The 19,517-nt window shown below is 37.4% G+C and overlaps 1 protein-coding gene across 3 annotated transcripts in view; it reads left to right on the top strand.

The window, feature by feature from the left end:
• LOC145999700 (uncharacterized) overlaps nt 1-19,517 on the top strand; it is a 116,533-nt gene that overhangs the window by 12,424 nt on the left and 84,592 nt on the right. For all 3 annotated transcript variants that reach the window (XM_083136953.1, XM_083136951.1, XM_083136950.1), the window contains exon 3: nt 17,890-18,485. In XM_083136953.1, the coding sequence (XP_082993079.1) occupies nt 17,890-18,485 (596 nt within the window). The remainder of the gene's footprint in view (nt 1-17,889; nt 18,486-19,517) is intronic.

The raw sequence follows: 19,517 nt of genomic DNA, 5'->3' as shown, positions 1-19,517 counted from the left end.
TATGTCTGGTTAGGAGCTCTATACCCATGTAAGTCGTGCATCTTCATAATTACCATAATATCAGCTTTGTGCACAAAACTTAAGGAGTATTATGTACTTGCACCATAATTTGACAATAAAATTATCAAAATATTGTGCATGATTTAGGAGGAACATGAATTAGGGTGGATGGGCAGAGAGTGATAAGTCATCTATTTAATGACCATGATAACTGCTGTATATTTAGAATAATTATTTTTGTATAGTTTACGCTTATTACAAGCATAAGAAAACAGTTTTTCGTTGTGACGTTTCAGGAGAACACACGCTCCCTTCATCAGACATTTATTTTCATTTTGAGTAAAGATACAGTTATAACAATGGTTAGCAATTTTTTAAATAAAAAGAATCCGTTATATAATGGATGTTGTCAATGTTACATTGTTTGATTTGATTTGATTTGTTGTTTTAATTCCACTTTATGCACAGTAAGGCTAATCGGGACTGGACCTACAGTTTTAAAGTGGGATCCGAACCAATTGTGCCTCCACCGGGTATCAAACCATGTTACATTGTTGTAATATAGCAACTTAACTGTGAACAGAAGCAGTATGTCTTATTTTTATGTCAGATATATTTTTTTTTGATCACATTATTTTTATATAACATTATGAATCCCAAATATCATCAGGTAATTCAAATTCATCATTGTTTTCACAAAGTCTCTTGATGTTTTCTGTTACATTAAATTTTAAAGATGGTGGCTTACTCCATTTGTGAAAAAGACAACTCCACACTGGATCTATGTTACCATTTTCATTATTTAATTTATTCCAGTGTTCTTTTGCAATGAACGAAGCTTCCCAGACATTCAACTCTGTGTTTCCCGCCAATCTTTTTAAAACCCTTCTCGTTTTAATCAAATGCTTCTCTTCGATGATGTGATCTGACAAACCTGTTCTTGGGTTTAGATTTATAATGTCTAAATCGTGTTCGTGCCATCTTATTGGCATTTCCCTTGCCCTTTGTCCCACATAATCCTTTGAACATGAACAATTTATATTATATATTCCTGTGGTTTCCACATCTGGTAGAGAGTTTCTCATTTTGAATTAATTAAATGTACATTCCAAACTTCTTGCTGATCTAAAAACAATTTTGAAATTAAAACTTCTAAAAATTTTGCAATTTTATGTGAGAATCCCTTGTGGAATAGAATACTCACAAATTTCTTTTCAACAGATTTTTCATCTTTGTCTGTATTTCTCTTTTCCTTTAGTTTTCTTGCAACTTGTTTTTTGATTTGGTTTATTCTGTTAGTGTGAAAGTCATTTTCTTTTGCTATATTAAAAGGCCTTTCTTCTTCATTTTTGATATTCTTATTATGAGAACATAGTTTTTGTGCTCTCAGGAAAAAAATTAAAAATATATTATCCATTGTTATACGCGAATGTTCTGAATTGGCATGGATGTATTTTTCCCCTGCTATTTTTTTCCTATGGACTGATGTTTGAATTGTTGAGTCAGTTGTCTTAATTTGCAAATCAAGGAAAGAAATTACGTACATTGTTATTCATGGGTTCGCAAGTGAATTTTATGCAACGATGTGATTCATTTAACAACTTAAATAAGTCCATGATGGTGTTCTCATTTTTAGCAATAATCAGCACATCATCTACATATCTGATGTAGAGTATGATATCCGCACCTATCTCATTAATAATTGGAGATTATTGAAACGTCACAACGAAAAACAGTTTTCTTATGCTTATAATAACTGCAAACTATAGGAAAATAATAATTCTACAATGCAAGCAATGCGTACATACAAGAAAAACTATTATTTAGAATAATTTAGGTAAAATTATTTCTGCAGCTAGAAACTTGTGAACCAAATTGAACAATTTGTTTCAAAATGGTGGATGAAAAACTTATTTTCTGCATGTTGCTATGCAATGCTCTACAATGTTTTTTCTTCAAAACGGTCTAGAATACATTTTTAGAGTGCCAAACTATCCAATGGTGGTTGCATGACCATTTTAGAAAAATTTCATTTTTAGTACATAGGTTTGTACATTTTTCTAGATATCAAAACCAATGTTCAAAAAAATTATTGTCTTTAGTTCTCCTGGAGCAGCCATGTTTCTAACATGGCGCATGGCTTTTTTGCTCATGTAGCATTGATTGATTGATTGATTGATTGATTTGGTGTTTTAAGTCCACTTTATGCACAGTAAGGCTAATCGGGACTGGACCTACAGTTTAAAGTGGGATCCGAACCACTTGTGCCTCCACCGGGTATCGAACCTGGGACCCCTTGTTTACAACGTGACAACGCTACCACTGCGCCATCGGGGAGGCTCCTCATGTAGCAGTATACAGAAACCTTAATATCTCAAAAACTATTAAAGCTAGAGACCTGAAACAAAATTTATTTTGTAGCTAATGAAGTATACTTCCTATGATATTCAGGTATGTTTTGCTTGAAACTGCATCGTAAGTACGAAAATTATGGTGTAAAATGGGGCAACAATAGGTAAAAAATTGCATTTTTAAGCCCGATTTTTTTAATGAAGGGTTTTAGTCTAAGGCTTAATTTTTTTTCACGTGTAGACCTACCTGCAGGGTGTCTGTAAATAAAATATCAGTGCTTAGAAATGCACCCCTTTTTTACAGCATGGGCTCAAACATGGCTGTTCATTGAATTTTGACAGTTTTGGGGTTAAATATCTCAGATGGGTCCCCTTTAAAAATTCTGAAATTTGGCACATAGGAAGCCCTTCATGAACCTAACTCACAGTAAAAATCTCAACTTTTAGATTCAAATCGTTTTGGTCAATATGAGGTAACGTATGTCACCTAATTTCTGACCTTGCAAAGTAAGGTTAAACTACATTCCATACTTAGAATAATGAGTCTTTTCTTTTTCTTTTTTAAATTTGGGTTAAATAAAGGCTCAGAAAATATAGTAACATAAGGTTTTAATACTTGACTTACCATAAATTGAAATTACAAGGTATGACAATTGAAAATCTGCAAAATTTCTTTGCAAAAGGTTTGATTTATTAGGTACCCACGACCAGTTGGTATTGTCAGCTCCAGTTTCCTATTCATTCTCTTTGTTAAATCAGGCAGGATTCTTTGTTCTTTCACTAAGTTCCTAAGTAAATTATCAGAAACCTTCAGTTCATCACAGATTTTTTCTTGACCAATTGGTAGCAATCAAAATGATGATTCTGACCTTTTCAACATTAGTTTTTTGCTCATTTAAATTTTTCATCTTATAATTTCAATTATATGATTGTACTGGCCACTCAAAGGATTGTCACACTTGCTTTCCTTTTCTTCAGTTTTAACCTTTTGACTCCCAAGCGTCTCGGGCGAGATTCCCAAATGTAAGCCTCATGGTCCCAAGAGTCTCGATCGAGACGCTGTGTCAAGGTCGTAGTTTTTACGTTATAACGTTTCTATTTTTGACTAGAATTTCGATTTTTTTTTAATATTGTTCCTAACACATGTATTTAACAGAAATGTTGTTTGCATTTTTTTCGTCTTCATGAAAATGGAGGGGGAAAGGTGGGAAAAGGGACTTCTCTTTTGCGTCTCTTTTCAAGGTCAAATTTTTGCCGACAAAGGAAGACAGGCTTTGTTGTTCTAAAGCAATGCTTTTCACTCCATCCTGTTAACTGCATTCGAAGGAAGCTTGTTTATCAGTATCCGATGTCAAAATGAAAGTTTTCCGTGAGGGCGCAAGCAGGGGGTGGGGGGAGGAGGAAGACTGGTTGTTGAATCTGCGTTGTGAGAATGGAATTTCGAAGCGTGCTGAAGGAAACCTTTGTTTTTTTTAGCACAAGTGTCCACAAGTTGCGACAGGGGTTACCCTGCATTGTCTAAAAATAAAATTTCAAGCAGCTGCAAGAATCGGCGCTCATTTTTCACTGCGTTCTAGCTTTTCGTCCATGAATGTTGTGCGTAGGTGTCGTTTTGTGCCCAAGTGCGAGGACATTTTTTGGGTGAAGCGACAATTTTTTAAAATAATTTTTGGGGGTTTTCTCCCTTCCCCCTCCATATATACGCCAAATTTGCATAAATTTTGCATTTTGTGCATTTTGACATTTTTTCAGGGGCACAATTTTTTTTAAGAAAAGTATTTTTGAGGGGATTTCCCCCCTTTCCCCCTCCATATGTATGCCGAATGTGCATAAATTATATATTGTCTGAATCTGTGATTCATTCTGCGTACAACGATATATCTTTCATATCTCTAGGGCATTTAGTTTCTCAGCTATAGTCATTTCAAGGTACCACTGCATTTTGAAGCTTGAATCAGTGGCGTGCCCTCCATTCCTTTTGGGGGTACAACTCAAGTTACATTGGTCATACGACAATGATGCAAATATTTTTCTGTTTCTTACATGCCAGCAATAATTTCTATGTGCATTTTGAACTTTACATATCCTTTTTTTCATGGGGGCAGGGGTGGGGGCACAACCCCATTTTTAAAAAAAGTATTTTCAGGGGATTTCCCCCCTTTCCCCCTCCATATATACACGCCGAATGTGCATAAATTATATATTGTCTGAATCTGTGATTCATTCTGCATACAACGGTATATCGTTCATATCTCCAGGGCAAATAGTCTCTGAGCTAAAGTCATTTCAAGGTACCGCTGCATTTTGAAGCTTGAATCAGTGGCGTGCCGACCATTCCTTTTGGGGGTACAACTCAAGTTACATTGGTCATATGATAATAATGCAAATATTTTTGTGTTCCTTACATGTCAGCGATCATTTCCATGTGCATGTAGACACTGTCATGTACTTTTTTCTTGGGGGGGAGGGTGGGGGAACTAAATTTTTCTTCCGAAATTTTGGAATTTTGAGAGTTAGCCCCCTCCCCCCTGCCACATATACGCCGAATTTGCATAAATTTCATATAGTCTGAATCTCTGGTTCATTCCATGTACAACGGTATATCACTCATCTCTCTAGGGCAATTAGTCTCCGATCTACACTCATTTAATTGAAAATCTGCATTTTGCTCAAATTCGGCTTGGGACCGAGAGGCTTACTTGTGAAAATGGCCTTGGGACTCAAATACTTAGTGAAAAGCAACTTTCCAGTTTCCTTTGCACTCCTTGTAGGATGTGAATAGTTTTTCGAGCAAGATCACTTTATTGTTTTTCTGCAATCAGCCTCCTCAGTTTTGAAACAGGAGATGCTTAAATAACAGAACAGACTTCATGCTTTTCCTTTAGTTTTCCTTGGCTTGGCAGAAAGACATGATTTCAATTCTGGCATTTAAGTGAGTTACTTTCTTCACATATGAAACTTGTACTCCAACATATCAGGCATATTGATTTAACTGGTATAAGGCTTTCTTGACATTTTTTTTTTACCTTACCTTACTCAACCTTTTCTTTAAGTGGTACTTCTGAAGATCACAACATACTTTACCATATAAAAAGCTATATTTGATGGTATTTGCATATTGTCTCTAAGCCATACACCTGTAGTCTTGACCTAAGAAGTGTTATCATTTTCACTGACTTTGTTAAGATTAGTTAGGTCTTTGAGAACCTTAGCAAAAGGGTATTTATGACAGTCCTCTCCAGTTAAAAATATTACAGAACACTCATTTCCTGTCACAGATAACGAACATTCACAAGTCACTACTGTCGGCACATTAGGCAAAGGAAGAATGACAGCAGAGATTGTACATGCACAGATCAATTCCAGGCTTGGCCCACATCCTATCAAAACATGTCTCTGAATCTTCTGCTGTGCATGACTCATCTATTTCAACGAATGTCTTTTCTTGGGGGAAAAAAAGTGGAAAATAAATTAAACAAAAGATAACATATTCTACCAGCTTTGACACTACAAAATAAATAGCCTACTTTCAGTGGAGTGCGCAAGGAGGAGTTTGTGGGGGTCATAACCCAATATCTTTGGCCTAGTATTCCATAAACAATTACGTCAAAGGGAGGATAATGTGGCAAAAACAGGGCTGTATACTAAAAAAGTATATGTAACCCCCCTCTCCTCCCTTTCGAAATTTCTGGGCATGCCACTGCCTATCTTAAGCTGCATGTACTGCTACATTGATAAAAATGTGTGGGAAGCTCAGTTTTGGAGCTGACAATACCAACTGGTCGTGGGTACCTAATAAATCAAACCTTTTGCAAAGAAATTTTGCAGATTTTCAATTGTCATACCTTGTAATTTCAATTTATGGTAAGTCAAGTATTAAAACCTTATGTTACTATATTTTCTGAGCCTTTATTTAACCCAAATTTAAAAAAGAAAAGACTCATTATTCTAAGTATGGAATGTAGTTTAACCTTACTTTGCAAGGTCAGAAATTAGGTGACATACGTTACCTCATATTGACCAAAACGATTTGAATCTAAAAGTTGAGATTTTTACTGTGAGTTAGGTTCATGAAGGGCTTCCTATGTGCCAAATTTCAGAATTTTTAAAGGGGACCCATCTGAGATATTTAATCCCGAAAACTGCCAAAATTCAATGAACGGCCATGTTTGAGCCCATGCTGTAAAAAAGGGGTGCATTTCTAAGCACTGATATTTTATTTACAGACACCCTGCAGGTAGGTCTACACATGAAAAAAAATCAAGCCTTAGACTAATCGCCTTCATTAAAAAAATCGGGCTTAAAAATGCAATTTTTTAACTATTGTTACCCCATTTTACACCATAATTTTCGTACTTGTGATGTAATTTCAAGCAAAACATACCTGAATATCATAGGAAGTATACTTCACTAGCTACAGAATAAATTTTGTTACAGGTCTCTAGCTTTAATGGTTTTTGAGATATTAAGGTTTCTGTATACTGCTACATGAGCAAAAAAAAAAGCCATGCGCCATGTTGGAAAAATGGCTGTCCCAGAAGAACTAAAGACAATATTTTTTTTGGAACATTGGTTTTAATATCTACAAGATAGAAACCTGTACAAACCTATGTGCTAAAAATGAAATTTTTCTAAAATGATCATGCAACCAAATATTTTAAAATTGGTTGATTTGACATTGAATGACCCTTTAAGAGCCCATATCAGCGTCACTCGAAAAACGCACCGGACAGATGTCAAATTTTCTTCCTAGTCTTGCCAATATTGATTCCATTTCCCCCTTCGAACGCAAATCCATTGCATGGTAGACCGTTTAGTTTGAGACTTTACTGGTGGGAGGGTTGCTGTGTCGAAAGAAACAGAAGACAAGGTTCCCTGTCCGCTACTCCCCCCCGCGGGGAAGGTCAGGCTCTGACCATAATAGACCTTTCTTTTGAGCCTGAACGTTTATAACTCTGAGCCGAGAGGGTTTCTGTGACAGGACAACACATGTTCCGAGTGTCTGAAAGAAGAAAAACACACATTGACGAACATCGCAATACAACTTACATGTAATAGAGCCAAGGACTATTTAGGGGAGGCGGGGTGTCCAGGGAGTCCGAATCTTCCACGAGAGACTTACTAAAATTAAATTATGTAAATATGCTTGTTTTGTTTAGCATCTGTCGTATAATCGAGATAGGTGTATTTCCGTCAAACTTATTGTAAGGGAAGGATTACATTGGGGTCATACAACTTTGGATGACTGTATCAAAGAAGATTTATACACACCACTACCTAAGTAATATGCTTAAATATTAAATTAAGAGCTTTACTTTTCGTCAAATGGATCTAACATCCTTTTTCATTATTCAATAAATATTCAATTCCTTATCTGTTTCACAATCACCTTGCCAGGTCAGTTGTTTTTATACAAATTGAAGCGATCTTAACTATTCATGAGCTAGATAATGAATACGTGCTGTTATATTCCTATTCTTATGCCATCTTTTCCCATTCATGTGATAACAATATTAATTAATATTTTAATATTATTAATTTAATATTACTGTTATTTTAACTTGTTTTTATTATTAGAAGAAGGTACCAACATCATAGGCGTGCGCAGACCCTCTGATAAGGGGGAAAGCAAAAACCTTGAAAATTAAGTCAGATCGGCAAAGAAAAACCTCATTTTATCTCACTGTTTTAGTTTTTTGCATTGATGTGATATATATATATATATATATATATGTGTGTGTGTTTGCGCGCGCGAGTGTGTATATATATATATGTATGTATATATATATATATATATACCTAGGTATTAACATATTATTTAAATACATTACGTAATCTATTCATCCGCCCCTTAACAAACCAACAGCAAAATTTATATAGATTGTCTCTGAAATGTGAGCGCTCGTTTTCCTCCAAACCAAACTGTTATAGCAGCAACTGTATGAATTACTTATTCGTTCTTACTTTCTTTCTGGTAATTTACAATGAATTGGAGAAAAGAAACTGCGAGCGAAGCGAGCAAGAAAATTTTTCGATCCAAATTTTTGAAAGTTGAAAACAGTATTGATTTAATAGGGCGCAAAAAAATTCATGGGACGGCATGGCATTCTTTTTTACAATTTTTCTCAATCAGATTGTTCGGCGCCCAGTGCCAACTCCCGCTACTTCCTAGCTACGGCTCGGAAGTTGACAAGACTGCAAGAAAAGCAGGTACCCCGAGCGAAGCGAGAAAGAAAATTTTAAGAAATGTATTTTTATTTGTATAAAATTTAAAGTCGAGGGGACAATTGTCCCTCTGTAACCCTCTGCAAGTGATCCTGACCGTCTGGAAGAAATAATGAAGATGGACGTGAAAACTAATTCCGTCTTGAGTATCCTTTTGTCCTGCTACTAGTAGATTCTGCTAGTCTTGCTTTCTTTTAATTCAATGATTTCCGTCCAAGGTTGGAAAAAGGCATAAGCAATGCCCCCTGTCCCATTGTGGTTGCGCCATTTCCTTTTAGAGTATAATATTGTTTATTAACATCGACAATATTGCTCTCCACTAAATTTCTAGGTGAAAGTATAATAATATAGGGGCATGGAACGTCTGGAAGGGGGGCAAGGATGACCACACCTTGAAAACGAAGGTCAACCTAAAAGTATATATTTCACAAGTATAATTAGATTTCAGTCATAGTAATTTACATTAATTATTATGTAATGGGGACGCAGGAATGTGATAATTTCAAATTCAAGTGGTGTTTTTTGAGAGGACAGTACTAGTATCGGGGTAATATGCCCAATGAAAAAATACCTTTCTTGTCCCTTTGTGGAAAAATCTGCGAACGTCCGTGATTAGGGGGCAATCAACACCCCCCCCCCCCCCCCCGCCGTGCGCACGCCTCTGACCAACATATATGGAATAGTTTATAACATCGAGTAGCAGGATATCTCTCCTGTATGGTGCTGTAAACTAGGGAAATAATGACGATGTTTTGTAGTAGTGCATAGCTATTCACCCTGTTGCGACACATGTGCAGAACAGGCGGAAGACATTCTATTGTGTTTTCTGCAGTTGGTGAATTATCCTAAGTGAGATGATTTTGATGTTCTTTCTTTTCTTAACGTAATAAAAACGTGTCTTACAACCTAAGGCGTCATGCTTTGTGCTCCGCCTGAGGATGAATTGTGTGATGAAACTGATGAACGGACACTCACAAAGAGCATCCATGCCGGGATTCGAACTCCCGGATGTGCTAACCACTTCACCACGGAGGCCAGTGCTAATGCACATGAATATCAATCCAAGTTAGCCATTTGGGATCATTGGGAAAGTCGTGTAGTTAGTAAAATGTGTACTTTAGCATTTTTGATACAATTAAAACTATTTACAGCCAATGCATATTACTCATATTGAACCGGAACGACGAATTTGTGAATTTACTACAGGACTTTTCAAACATCCGCAGATAAGGCTAATACAGTTTCTTGTTCATATCTATCATAGTTATCCTGAAATACACGTATGTCAGTTTTCACGCAGCTTACTAGTTTCCAGATATGCTTGATTCTGTTAACTGTACACTCCTCTTATTCATAGTTGCGAACTATCTCTCCGGATCCGAGCATGCATGTGAAAAAGAACTGAATCACTACGCCACGGGGGGCAGCTTTTCTGATTGTAGTTTGTCATTCGAGTATTTGCAATGAACATAATTGTCAGCGATGTTTTCTCAATCCTTTCATCGTTACATCGTTATTGAAAACATCCGAGAGGCAAAAATACGACATTAAGGAATTAAAAGACTAAAGAAACTAACTAACTCTTAAATGTTAATAATTAGAAAGATTATAAGTGAACCTTCCCGCCTCGGTTAGCGGTAATAATGATGCTTTGTAATCGACGGGTCACGAGTTCGATCCACGGTTAGGGACATTTAATTAAGTGGTTCGGATTCCACTATAGGCTGTAGGTTTTGTCCCGATTAGCCTCTGTGCAACTAAACATTGCAATTTAGTGCAAATATCAGCAAGCTTGGGCAGTTTTATTCCTTGTAAGCCTAGGTCTTCATGTTAATAAATTATTATTTATGACGTTGGAAAATAATTTATGCCGAGTGGCCAATTTCTATTCCATGGAGAAGAATCAGATGTGAAACATATATAAAACTATTGGTAGTTATTTTCACTACTAATCACATCTGCCCAGTGCGAGAGCTGCAACTGTATCCATTGATTTATGTCAATGATATTGATAGTCAATGCTTTTGTCTCCTAGTGTAGGTGAATTTGCACTGAAAATATGTTTGTTCTCTCAGTGTTACCTTCACAATACAATTGGTAACATCCTCCAACTTATAAAAAATTAATTTTTAACACTCGCTCCAAAAATAGTGACATTATTTACATAGGATAATAATTGTTATCATTTAACTTCGTAGGCATCGTATTATCATCGTTTGACCCTCCAACAACCAAACAGCAATCCCACAGCCTCTGAACACATCCACTTACCAGATAGGCAGCAGAGTATCTGTAAATTTTTTTGGCAAGTTTGGAGACTTGTGATTTAACAATTACTTAGTACGTATTAAATAATCAATGTCCGTTGTTGATCCATGCAGATCTGCAGCTGCCACCTCCAACCACGATTTTACGTACAACACGTTGCAATAATCTTGCGATCTTATAAAAGCAGGAAATGTACTTGAACATAGCAATGGCCTTGCCCTAAGGGAAGTTTTATAATGGAAAATATTACGTAAGATAGCTTCTACTTCTTTAATTTTCGATCGAAAGGCGTCTACCGTACTATAAAAATCTGGGGGCTACAGGGAGCTTAGATATGTTGTTGGGGTTTCATCCCTCCTGACCTCCTTGTAGCTCCGTCCCTGGCTGTATGTATTTCGTCCAATGAGTACAAGCTAGCAAAACTGTGAATTTCAACAAGTTTGTAGGTAATTCTGCAGCTGTTCATAAAAACAGACGTATATTATTAGTTTCTTGCTGTGGTTCACTTTCCCATTTCAGCAAAAAAGTATTCACACTCTTTGCGTACGGTGAGTAAATGGGGGGGAAGGGAGAAGTTGCCCCTTAATAGCCTCACTTAGAAATTTAGTGCAGAAGAATCTAATAACAGTTCTTAAACAACATTATGCTTTTATAGAAATAAAAGTAAATACTATTTTCAAACCTACGAAAGTTCCAAGTAACTACGTAAGGAAAGGGTAGTGTATTACTTCCTATGTAATTGGACTCTCCCACTAGCAAATTTCTTATTAACACCTCCACATATTTTATTCTTTAGTTGTATTATCTGTATGTGTCTGCAGAATAAATTGCCCATATATTGCACATGAATAAATTATGTATAGTTCTTTTGAATTTGCAGTACTAAACCACGTTTATACGTACAATAGCCTTTGAACGGCAGAGATGGAAAATAAAGCGCCAGCAGAGAACAATGGTGCCACTGAAGTTGAAATTCATCTAATAAAGTGATTTTAGATGCGTCGGGACACACACGACCCTGTTTTGTTCCCATCAATGTAATAAAAACAGTGAGATGGAATGAAGGCTTTATTTCGTCAGCTGAACTCTTATCAAGGCCCTTGCTCCCCATAATCGGAGGATCTGAGCACGCCTAAAATTCCTTATACAGAAATAGTGTTATTTGTCGTATATCCAGAAAGTTGATTGATTTGCTTTATTTTACTTCGCTTTTTGTGCCACTTTTAGCCAATTTGCGAAGAAGGGAATAAGTGATGATATGATGAAATTGATGAATGGACACTCACAAACATCCGTGGCCAAGCCGGAATTCGAACCCGGGACCCCTGGCTTCGTAGCGCGATGTGCTAACCACTCCCCCACGGTGGCCGGCCCCAGAAAGTTGAAAGTGAATGAAATTTCTATGGTGTGTTTTGTATGGTCATTATCAATAGTAAGTCTGTCATATTATTCAACTAAATAATGTCTTTGGAAAAGAAAAAACAACATATAATTAATGTATTTTATTTTACATAAGACCTATGCCTAAAAGTATTTTTGTATATGATGACACAGAACTATCTTATGTTGTGACTTCTTTGGGTCTGACTGTAATATATATATATATATGTAATTGGTGATAAAATAACGCAGTAAAGTATTAAGTAAATATATTTTATCCCCCTACTTACAAATCATGAAAGGAGCCAAATTCGAAATTAAGTTGAACGGACGATCAAAATGTTTAAAAATAGCACTATTTCCATCAAGTATTTTTTACCATTGACCCTCAGAAATATCTCAAACTGACAATGAACGTTCATTGAACTTATTTATGATCGACAGCTAAAAAGTCATTCATTTGTGTGACCGGTTGATAATCCACCACCAGATAGAATTTACACAATATTTACCTAAAAACTTTGAGTAAAGTCACCTTCCCCCTAAAAAAATCCCTTGGTAATGGACTTTCGTGTTCTCACAAAAAAAAAGTTATAATTTGGCACAATTTTTCTTTTGCAGGCAAACCTTTTGTAAAGGTGTACTTGAGTCTGTGCAACCAGCCCTTCCCATTTGTGAACAATATACTGGAGAAATCCCCCGTTCTTCACTGTTGTCATTGCACTACAACCCCATCGTGATTTAGTATTAGGATATAGCGTAGTGAAGAACTGTTTACAAGCATCGCCCAAACCATTGATTCTCCCCCAAAACCTTTCCCTGAATTCTTTTTTTCTTTTCCTAGCTCTCAGCATGCGGTTTTCTTGGAAGACCGGCCGATTGTGAAAGAAAAAAGGGCCGTGGAGGGGGGGGGGGGTTTGAGCGCGAGCGGTACAGAGGGGGAAACGGCTAGCGCGACCAGCTTAGAAACGTCAAAGTTAAAATTTACATACATTGCTCCGTACGTCGACGAACTACAGACATTCTAAAGAAAATTATGTAAGATCAGTTTCATTTCTTTGCTGTAGAAGAACAGTTGAAGCTTTCTTGCGCTTTAAAATGTTGATTTAAGTTATTACATACAATTGGCGAGCAAGTGAATTTTACGAAATTGAGATAAGGAAAACTACGTAATAAATAATATATTTAAAAAAAGGATGCGCGACATAACTAACTTCATATTTGATCTTTAACTCAGTAAAATTTAAATGCCACACACTTGACTGTTCGAGCACAGAACGTCGACGCAAGAACCTATTTTTTAGGTATCGTCACCAGCGGTGATACGGGCTCTTAAGGAATTAAACTGAGTAATTTTAGAGATTTCATTGGTCTGTAATTTTGCAGTAAAACTTTTGAAATAATATTTCTTAGCTTAGGAGAGGAATGGTGGTAATAGGTAAGATCAAACACATTCTATTTTTGATAACCGCCATAAATGCAAAGGTTTTTGAGTTGCACTTTTTATAGTTGCAATATAACTTAAAGGATTGGTCTCACATTGTATCTGAGAAAAATTGGTCACCATGTTTAAAGATAGTAGATGACTAACTGGTTTAACATGTCTTGCGAGAACTTTAAATTATGCTCATATTTGACTAGGTTATATTTTCGTACATTAAGAAACGCAAGTCTCAGCAATGTTACAGCATCACTTGAGTTTTAAGTTTTTAATAAAATCTGTGTAATGTAGTGTGTGTGTTTTAGGAAGGTTGGGGGTAAGTCACCAATTTTGAGACCACAATAACTGCAGCAAATTTAGAGGTTTTTAGTTGAAATTAGTCCAACTAGATATACCTAGGGAATGGCTCTGTTTTCAATTTGCATTTGTTCAAAGCATTTCAAGAGTGTAGATAAAAAATGGATTTTTCTTATGCTGAGGTAGATTCCAAATTCTGATGACACTTTCAAATCTCTCCCTAAACTACTTTTTTTGGATATTAAGAGTCTTAAGAATTTTACGTCTTTTCTTAAGCTATAATTTGACAATAAATGTTTTGAAATATAGTGCATGTTTTGGGATCGTTGTGGACCAAATTGGAAGTCACCAATGTTTTGACCATGAGAATTGCCATTCTCATAGCATTTGAAAGCTTATTGTGGAGTAGTTGGAATAAAGCCAGCTTACGGAAGGTGTTTTCATTTTGGTATGATTGCATTTGCAAGTTTTCTTGATCAAGCAGGAGTTATTACTCGTTCCGTTTCTGATTCAGCATTAATGCTAGCCAGATATTTTGGATGATGTATAAGGTATTCATTCCATTTGGATGAAATTGGCCAGACAATTGAAAATGACAAGCTTATAATTTGGCATGGTTAATACATGGGGGAGGTATTTATGCTTTAAAAGTCCAGAAAAATAATAGGAAAAACACAACTGTGATAAACTGTGAACAAACTGTATTGAAGCAGATTTAAAACATTGTGTTACAAGGTAACCAAAAAAGTTCTTGCCGTTTTTGACGTCCCATTAATCATGCGCTCACAGAGAGGAAACGAAATGATGCACGTGCCTGCCAAGCGATCGGGAGTTAGTCTAACCATCGAGTGTCAGTAATACAGGCACGTTGCACACACACACAGCAGTCACAGCTCCTCCAGTGTCAAAGAGAAATGGAGGTATCGAAGCAGCTTGTTCGCATGTGCTTGTTGTATGACTTTAAAGTGGGCCTGTCAGCTGCCACATAAAGTCGCTGCATTGCCAGGCATTTGGGGAGAATACCGTGAACGAACGCACTGCCAGGCATTGGTTCCAGATATTCCGTGCTGGAGATGTGAGCCTTTCGGATGAACCTCAGAGCGGACGACCACATGTGTTGGATGACGAGGCCCTGAAAGCAGCCTTCGAGGAGGACAGTGGTCTAACGTGTGATGAACTTGGAGAAAGGTTCCATGTTTTCGCTGAAACAGTCAGACTGCACCTGCATGGGATAGGGAAGTCATACAAGTTAAGCAAGTGGGTACCCCATACATTGTCGGCAGCCAACAAGGAACAACGAGTGACAGCCTGTTTTTCCTTGCTCACTCGACACCTGAACACACCCATATTTGATCACTTGCTTACTGGTGACGAAAAGTGACACTCCTAAGCGTACCAGACATTGGATGTCGCCACGTGACCCTGTTCCTCACACCTCAAGACCACCTCTGCAACCACGAAAGGTTATGCTCTCTGTATGGTGGAATTATCGGCAAGTGGTGCATTACGAGCTCCTTCCACCTTGTCAGACCATCACTGCTGACCTCTACTCTCAGCAGTTGCAAAGGGTGCACCGGGCATTGCGGCAGAAGGAGCTGGCATTGGTGAATCACAAGGGTGTGCTGTTCCTGCACGACAATGCCAAGCCACATGTGGCAAAGAGGACCCGGGAGACCCTTCAGCAACTTGGCTGGGAGACACTGTGCCATCCATCACATTCACCGGACCTTGCACCAACAGATTACCACCTGTTTCATTTCCTCGGCAACCACCTCCGTGGGAGATCCTTTGCAAATGAGGGAGACCTGCGGAACGCACTCACGGACTTCTTTGCATCCAAGCCCGCCGAGTTTTATCACCAGGGTATTGTGCAGCTGCAGGAACGTTGGCAAAAGGTGTTGGATGCTGATGGAGATTACTTCGAAACCTAAAGGTACGTACTGTCCACTGTATTGCTCTTTGTTTATCACTGCTCTAGAACAGCAAGAACTTTTTTGGTTACCGTGTACATAGTATTTTTGGATTATTTAATGGTCTATGCATATTAAATATATTAGAAAAAAATGTGTTTGTAGCATAATTCATTCCAACATATGTACAACACTGCATTCGCAAAATAATTTGTTTCATAAACTGAAGTTCCGAATGGATTTGATTGATTGATTTGCTTTATTTTACTGTGCTTTTGTGCAACTTTTGAATAATTTTCCAAGATGGGGATAATTGATGATGTGATGAAATTGATGAATGGACACTCACAAACATCCATGCCCAGACTGAGATTCGAGCCCAGGACATTTGGCATCATAGCATGATGTGCTAACTACTCCACCACTGGGACTGGCGAAGTTCAGAATGAAATATTTACTAATAGTATTAACTGAAAATGTGCATAATCTTGAAAAATATGTGATTTAACATCTAAATTTGAGTATCATTATGGAGGAAGAAGGTAGCAAACCTAAGTAAGAAAATTAAAAGTCTGTAAAAAGTTATTTACTGCTTTTTTTTCTGGGAAGAAATGTTCCGGCACTATTCAAGTTGATATGTTATGTTACCGTGTTGTTTGTTAATGTGTTCATCATAACAACTACTCAAATTTGTGTTATTTTCATAAACGATGATGCATCCAAGTATACACACACACACATACATATGGGTTTCTCTTGTTTGTTTCACTGGTTGAGCGATTGATTCGCTTTATTTTACTCCTCTTTTCTGCCACATTTGGCTAATCACAAAAATGAAAACGAGTGATGATATGATGAAATTGATGAAGGGACATACAAAGAATACCCATGCCCAGGCTGGGATTCCAACCCAGGACCTCTGGCATTGTAGGCATTTTTCTTGTTAGAATAAAATGTTATTAGTCCTCACCTATAATAAGGTGGCAGTATGGAGTACTGTTGTTGACTACCAGAAGGCACAAAGCAACAGCATTAACTATTACACCATCCAGGAAGAGTTGAATCAAGTTTTGGACAAATATTTTAGAACAGAAATATTAAATAACTGTTCCTTGTGACAATTGTCTCTGGAGCAAGGGTGTGCATAGCATGAGAAAAGGGAAGGAAATAGAGTGGTCAGAGCAAAGCAGTACATGCTGCTGGGAAGGCTGGTAACTGCAGTCGCTTAGTCCTCCCCAGGCAATTCATTTCTCTCTCCCGTGTTCATTGGTGGAGCCATCTCATGTTACTACTTGCGCAGAGACTTGTTTTTGTTCGCTTGCTCTAGAGAGAGTTGGGGCAGGGTAGAAAGCAATACAAATGAATGTTATGATACATTACTACTAGGGGAATAATGTATTTCATTATTAAGATATATATTTTTCAATATAACCTTAAAAACCCAATAAAACCCAGTTTTGCCCAGGTTTTATCAGGTTTTATCTGAAAAAATAATAATGAAAAACCCACCTGGTTTGGGTTTTTTCGAAGAAACCTGGGCAAAATGCCAACCCTGCCTACTGCATGACAATGCTAAACCGCACACAGCCAACACAACAAAGGAATGTCTGAAAAACTTCAAGTGGGAAGTCCTGAGGCCCCGCCCCCTCTATAGTCTAGATCTGTCCCTGTGTGACTTCCACATCTTCGGTGAGCTCAAAAAAGCACTGCGGAGACAACAGTTTCAATTGGACAATGATGTCAAGGATTACATGTCCAGTTGGTTCCAACAGCAGCCAAAGAAGTTCTATGAGCATGCCATTTTGTGACTTTTGTCACAATGGAATAAATGCCTAACAGTGGCAGACAATACTTCTGAGGGACATAATGTAAATATTGTGAAATATCCTCTGCCTCATTATTTATTGCCAGCCTCATAAATAAGAAAAAATGATTTTTTTTTATAAAAAGTAAAAAAGACATTTAAATTTAAGATCATAATTTTTAATCCACACTGCTTGTTTTTGTCTTTCATAAGGCTTCTGCATCCTGGTCCGATGATTGTGAAGAAAACGTGGCTGTTCAAGTGTCTGACACGGGTTTGTCTCCTGTGGAAGTGTTCATAAAGTCTGAATCAGAAAGTGCCGATCCATTAGTTTGTGAACAAACATCTCTGGAGAATGTGTGGCTTCCAGATGAGTCATGTGTCAAGACTGAAACTGAATCATTCAAGGAACCTCCTGATGTTGATATCTCTGTTGACATCAAACCATCTAATCAGTGCATACAGGATGCTTCTGTTGACATCAAACCATCTAATGAGTGCATAGAGGATGCTTCTGTTGACAGCAAACTATCTAGTGAGTACATGAAAGAAACTTCAGTTTGTAAAGTGGAAAATGTGAGTGGTGATAGTTGGATTCAATTTGAAGGCAGAAATCAGGAAGTTCCTAGTGGGCAAAATGTTCATGAAAGTGAAGGATTTTATCCATGTTATCATGGACAACTTGTTACAAGAATGCCAGCTGAGGACAGTGACAATGGTGAATTAATTTTAAGTGAAGATAGAGACATGAAATATTCTGTAGAGAATCCTGATGAGGTGGAAGGCGAAATGGCAGATCCTGCAGAAAGGTAGGTGAAGAAAATTTTAGTACAAGGATTGAAAATGAGCATGTCAGTACTAAGGTTCAAAATTGAACCTTATTGCTTGTAGATTATGATTCATGTAATTTCTGTATTGTGTCACCAGTGCTGCAGGGTTACTGGTCATTCAATACAAGATTGTCCAGGAGTGTCCCACCCCAGCATGTCATGATATCCTTAAACATATATAAGAACCCATATATTTATTTTTCTTTTGGAATATCAACTGTAGTTTGGAATTTACAGTCCTCTGAAATTTCCTGCCATTTGATTTCTTTTTTTTTTTTTTTGTTGGGATCAAGCCATGTGTAGAGTGGTGTATCCAGGATTTTTGGAAGGATATACTTTTTTGATAGTCAGCCCTCATTTTGTCATATTTTCCCACCTTTATTTTTTTCTTTTTTAAGAATACATGGCCAAAGGAGTTACAGGGGATGGACAAAAATATGGAAACACCACGACATCGGAATAGGTGATATCGACGCAATTTTTCCACTTGAAATCGGACACGGTGCGACATTTTGTGTTTTGCGCCGTGAGATAGGACACTCTTGGCCTGGTAGGAGTAGACAGTTGCACTGCAGACAGCGTGCAGTGTAGTTGATACTGAATCATGTCGGAGCTGACTGTTTCAAAGAGGGCAAATTGTTGGTGTCCACCTTGCAGGGGCCTCTGTTACCAAAGTAGCCATGTTATTTGGCATATTGAGAGGGACTCTATCGAAGATCATGATGACATGATAGTGTGTCCAGAAAGACATCATCAGATAAACACCTGGGTGGACGAAAATGTACATTGCGTGACAAAGACAGACAAACACTGAGAAGGATTGTGAACATGTTTTGCATGAAGAATGGTGCAAGATCCTATTATCACCATCCAGGACTTGTATTTGTCCATTCCTCAGAGACTGCAGGCCGTTTTGGAAGATAAAGGTGGTCCTTCACCTTATTAGTAGGGGCATGCATATTTCGTTTTTGACAAAAAAACGAAATTTGAAAAAACACATTGTAGTGTTAA

Source organism: Lepisma saccharinum, chromosome 15 (genome assembly GCF_977018435.1).
Source record: "Lepisma saccharinum chromosome 15, izLepSacc3.1, whole genome shotgun sequence".
Lineage (NCBI taxonomy): Eukaryota > Metazoa > Arthropoda > Insecta > Zygentoma > Lepismatidae > Lepisma > Lepisma saccharinum.
This window is presented reverse-complemented; position numbering and strand designations above follow the sequence as displayed.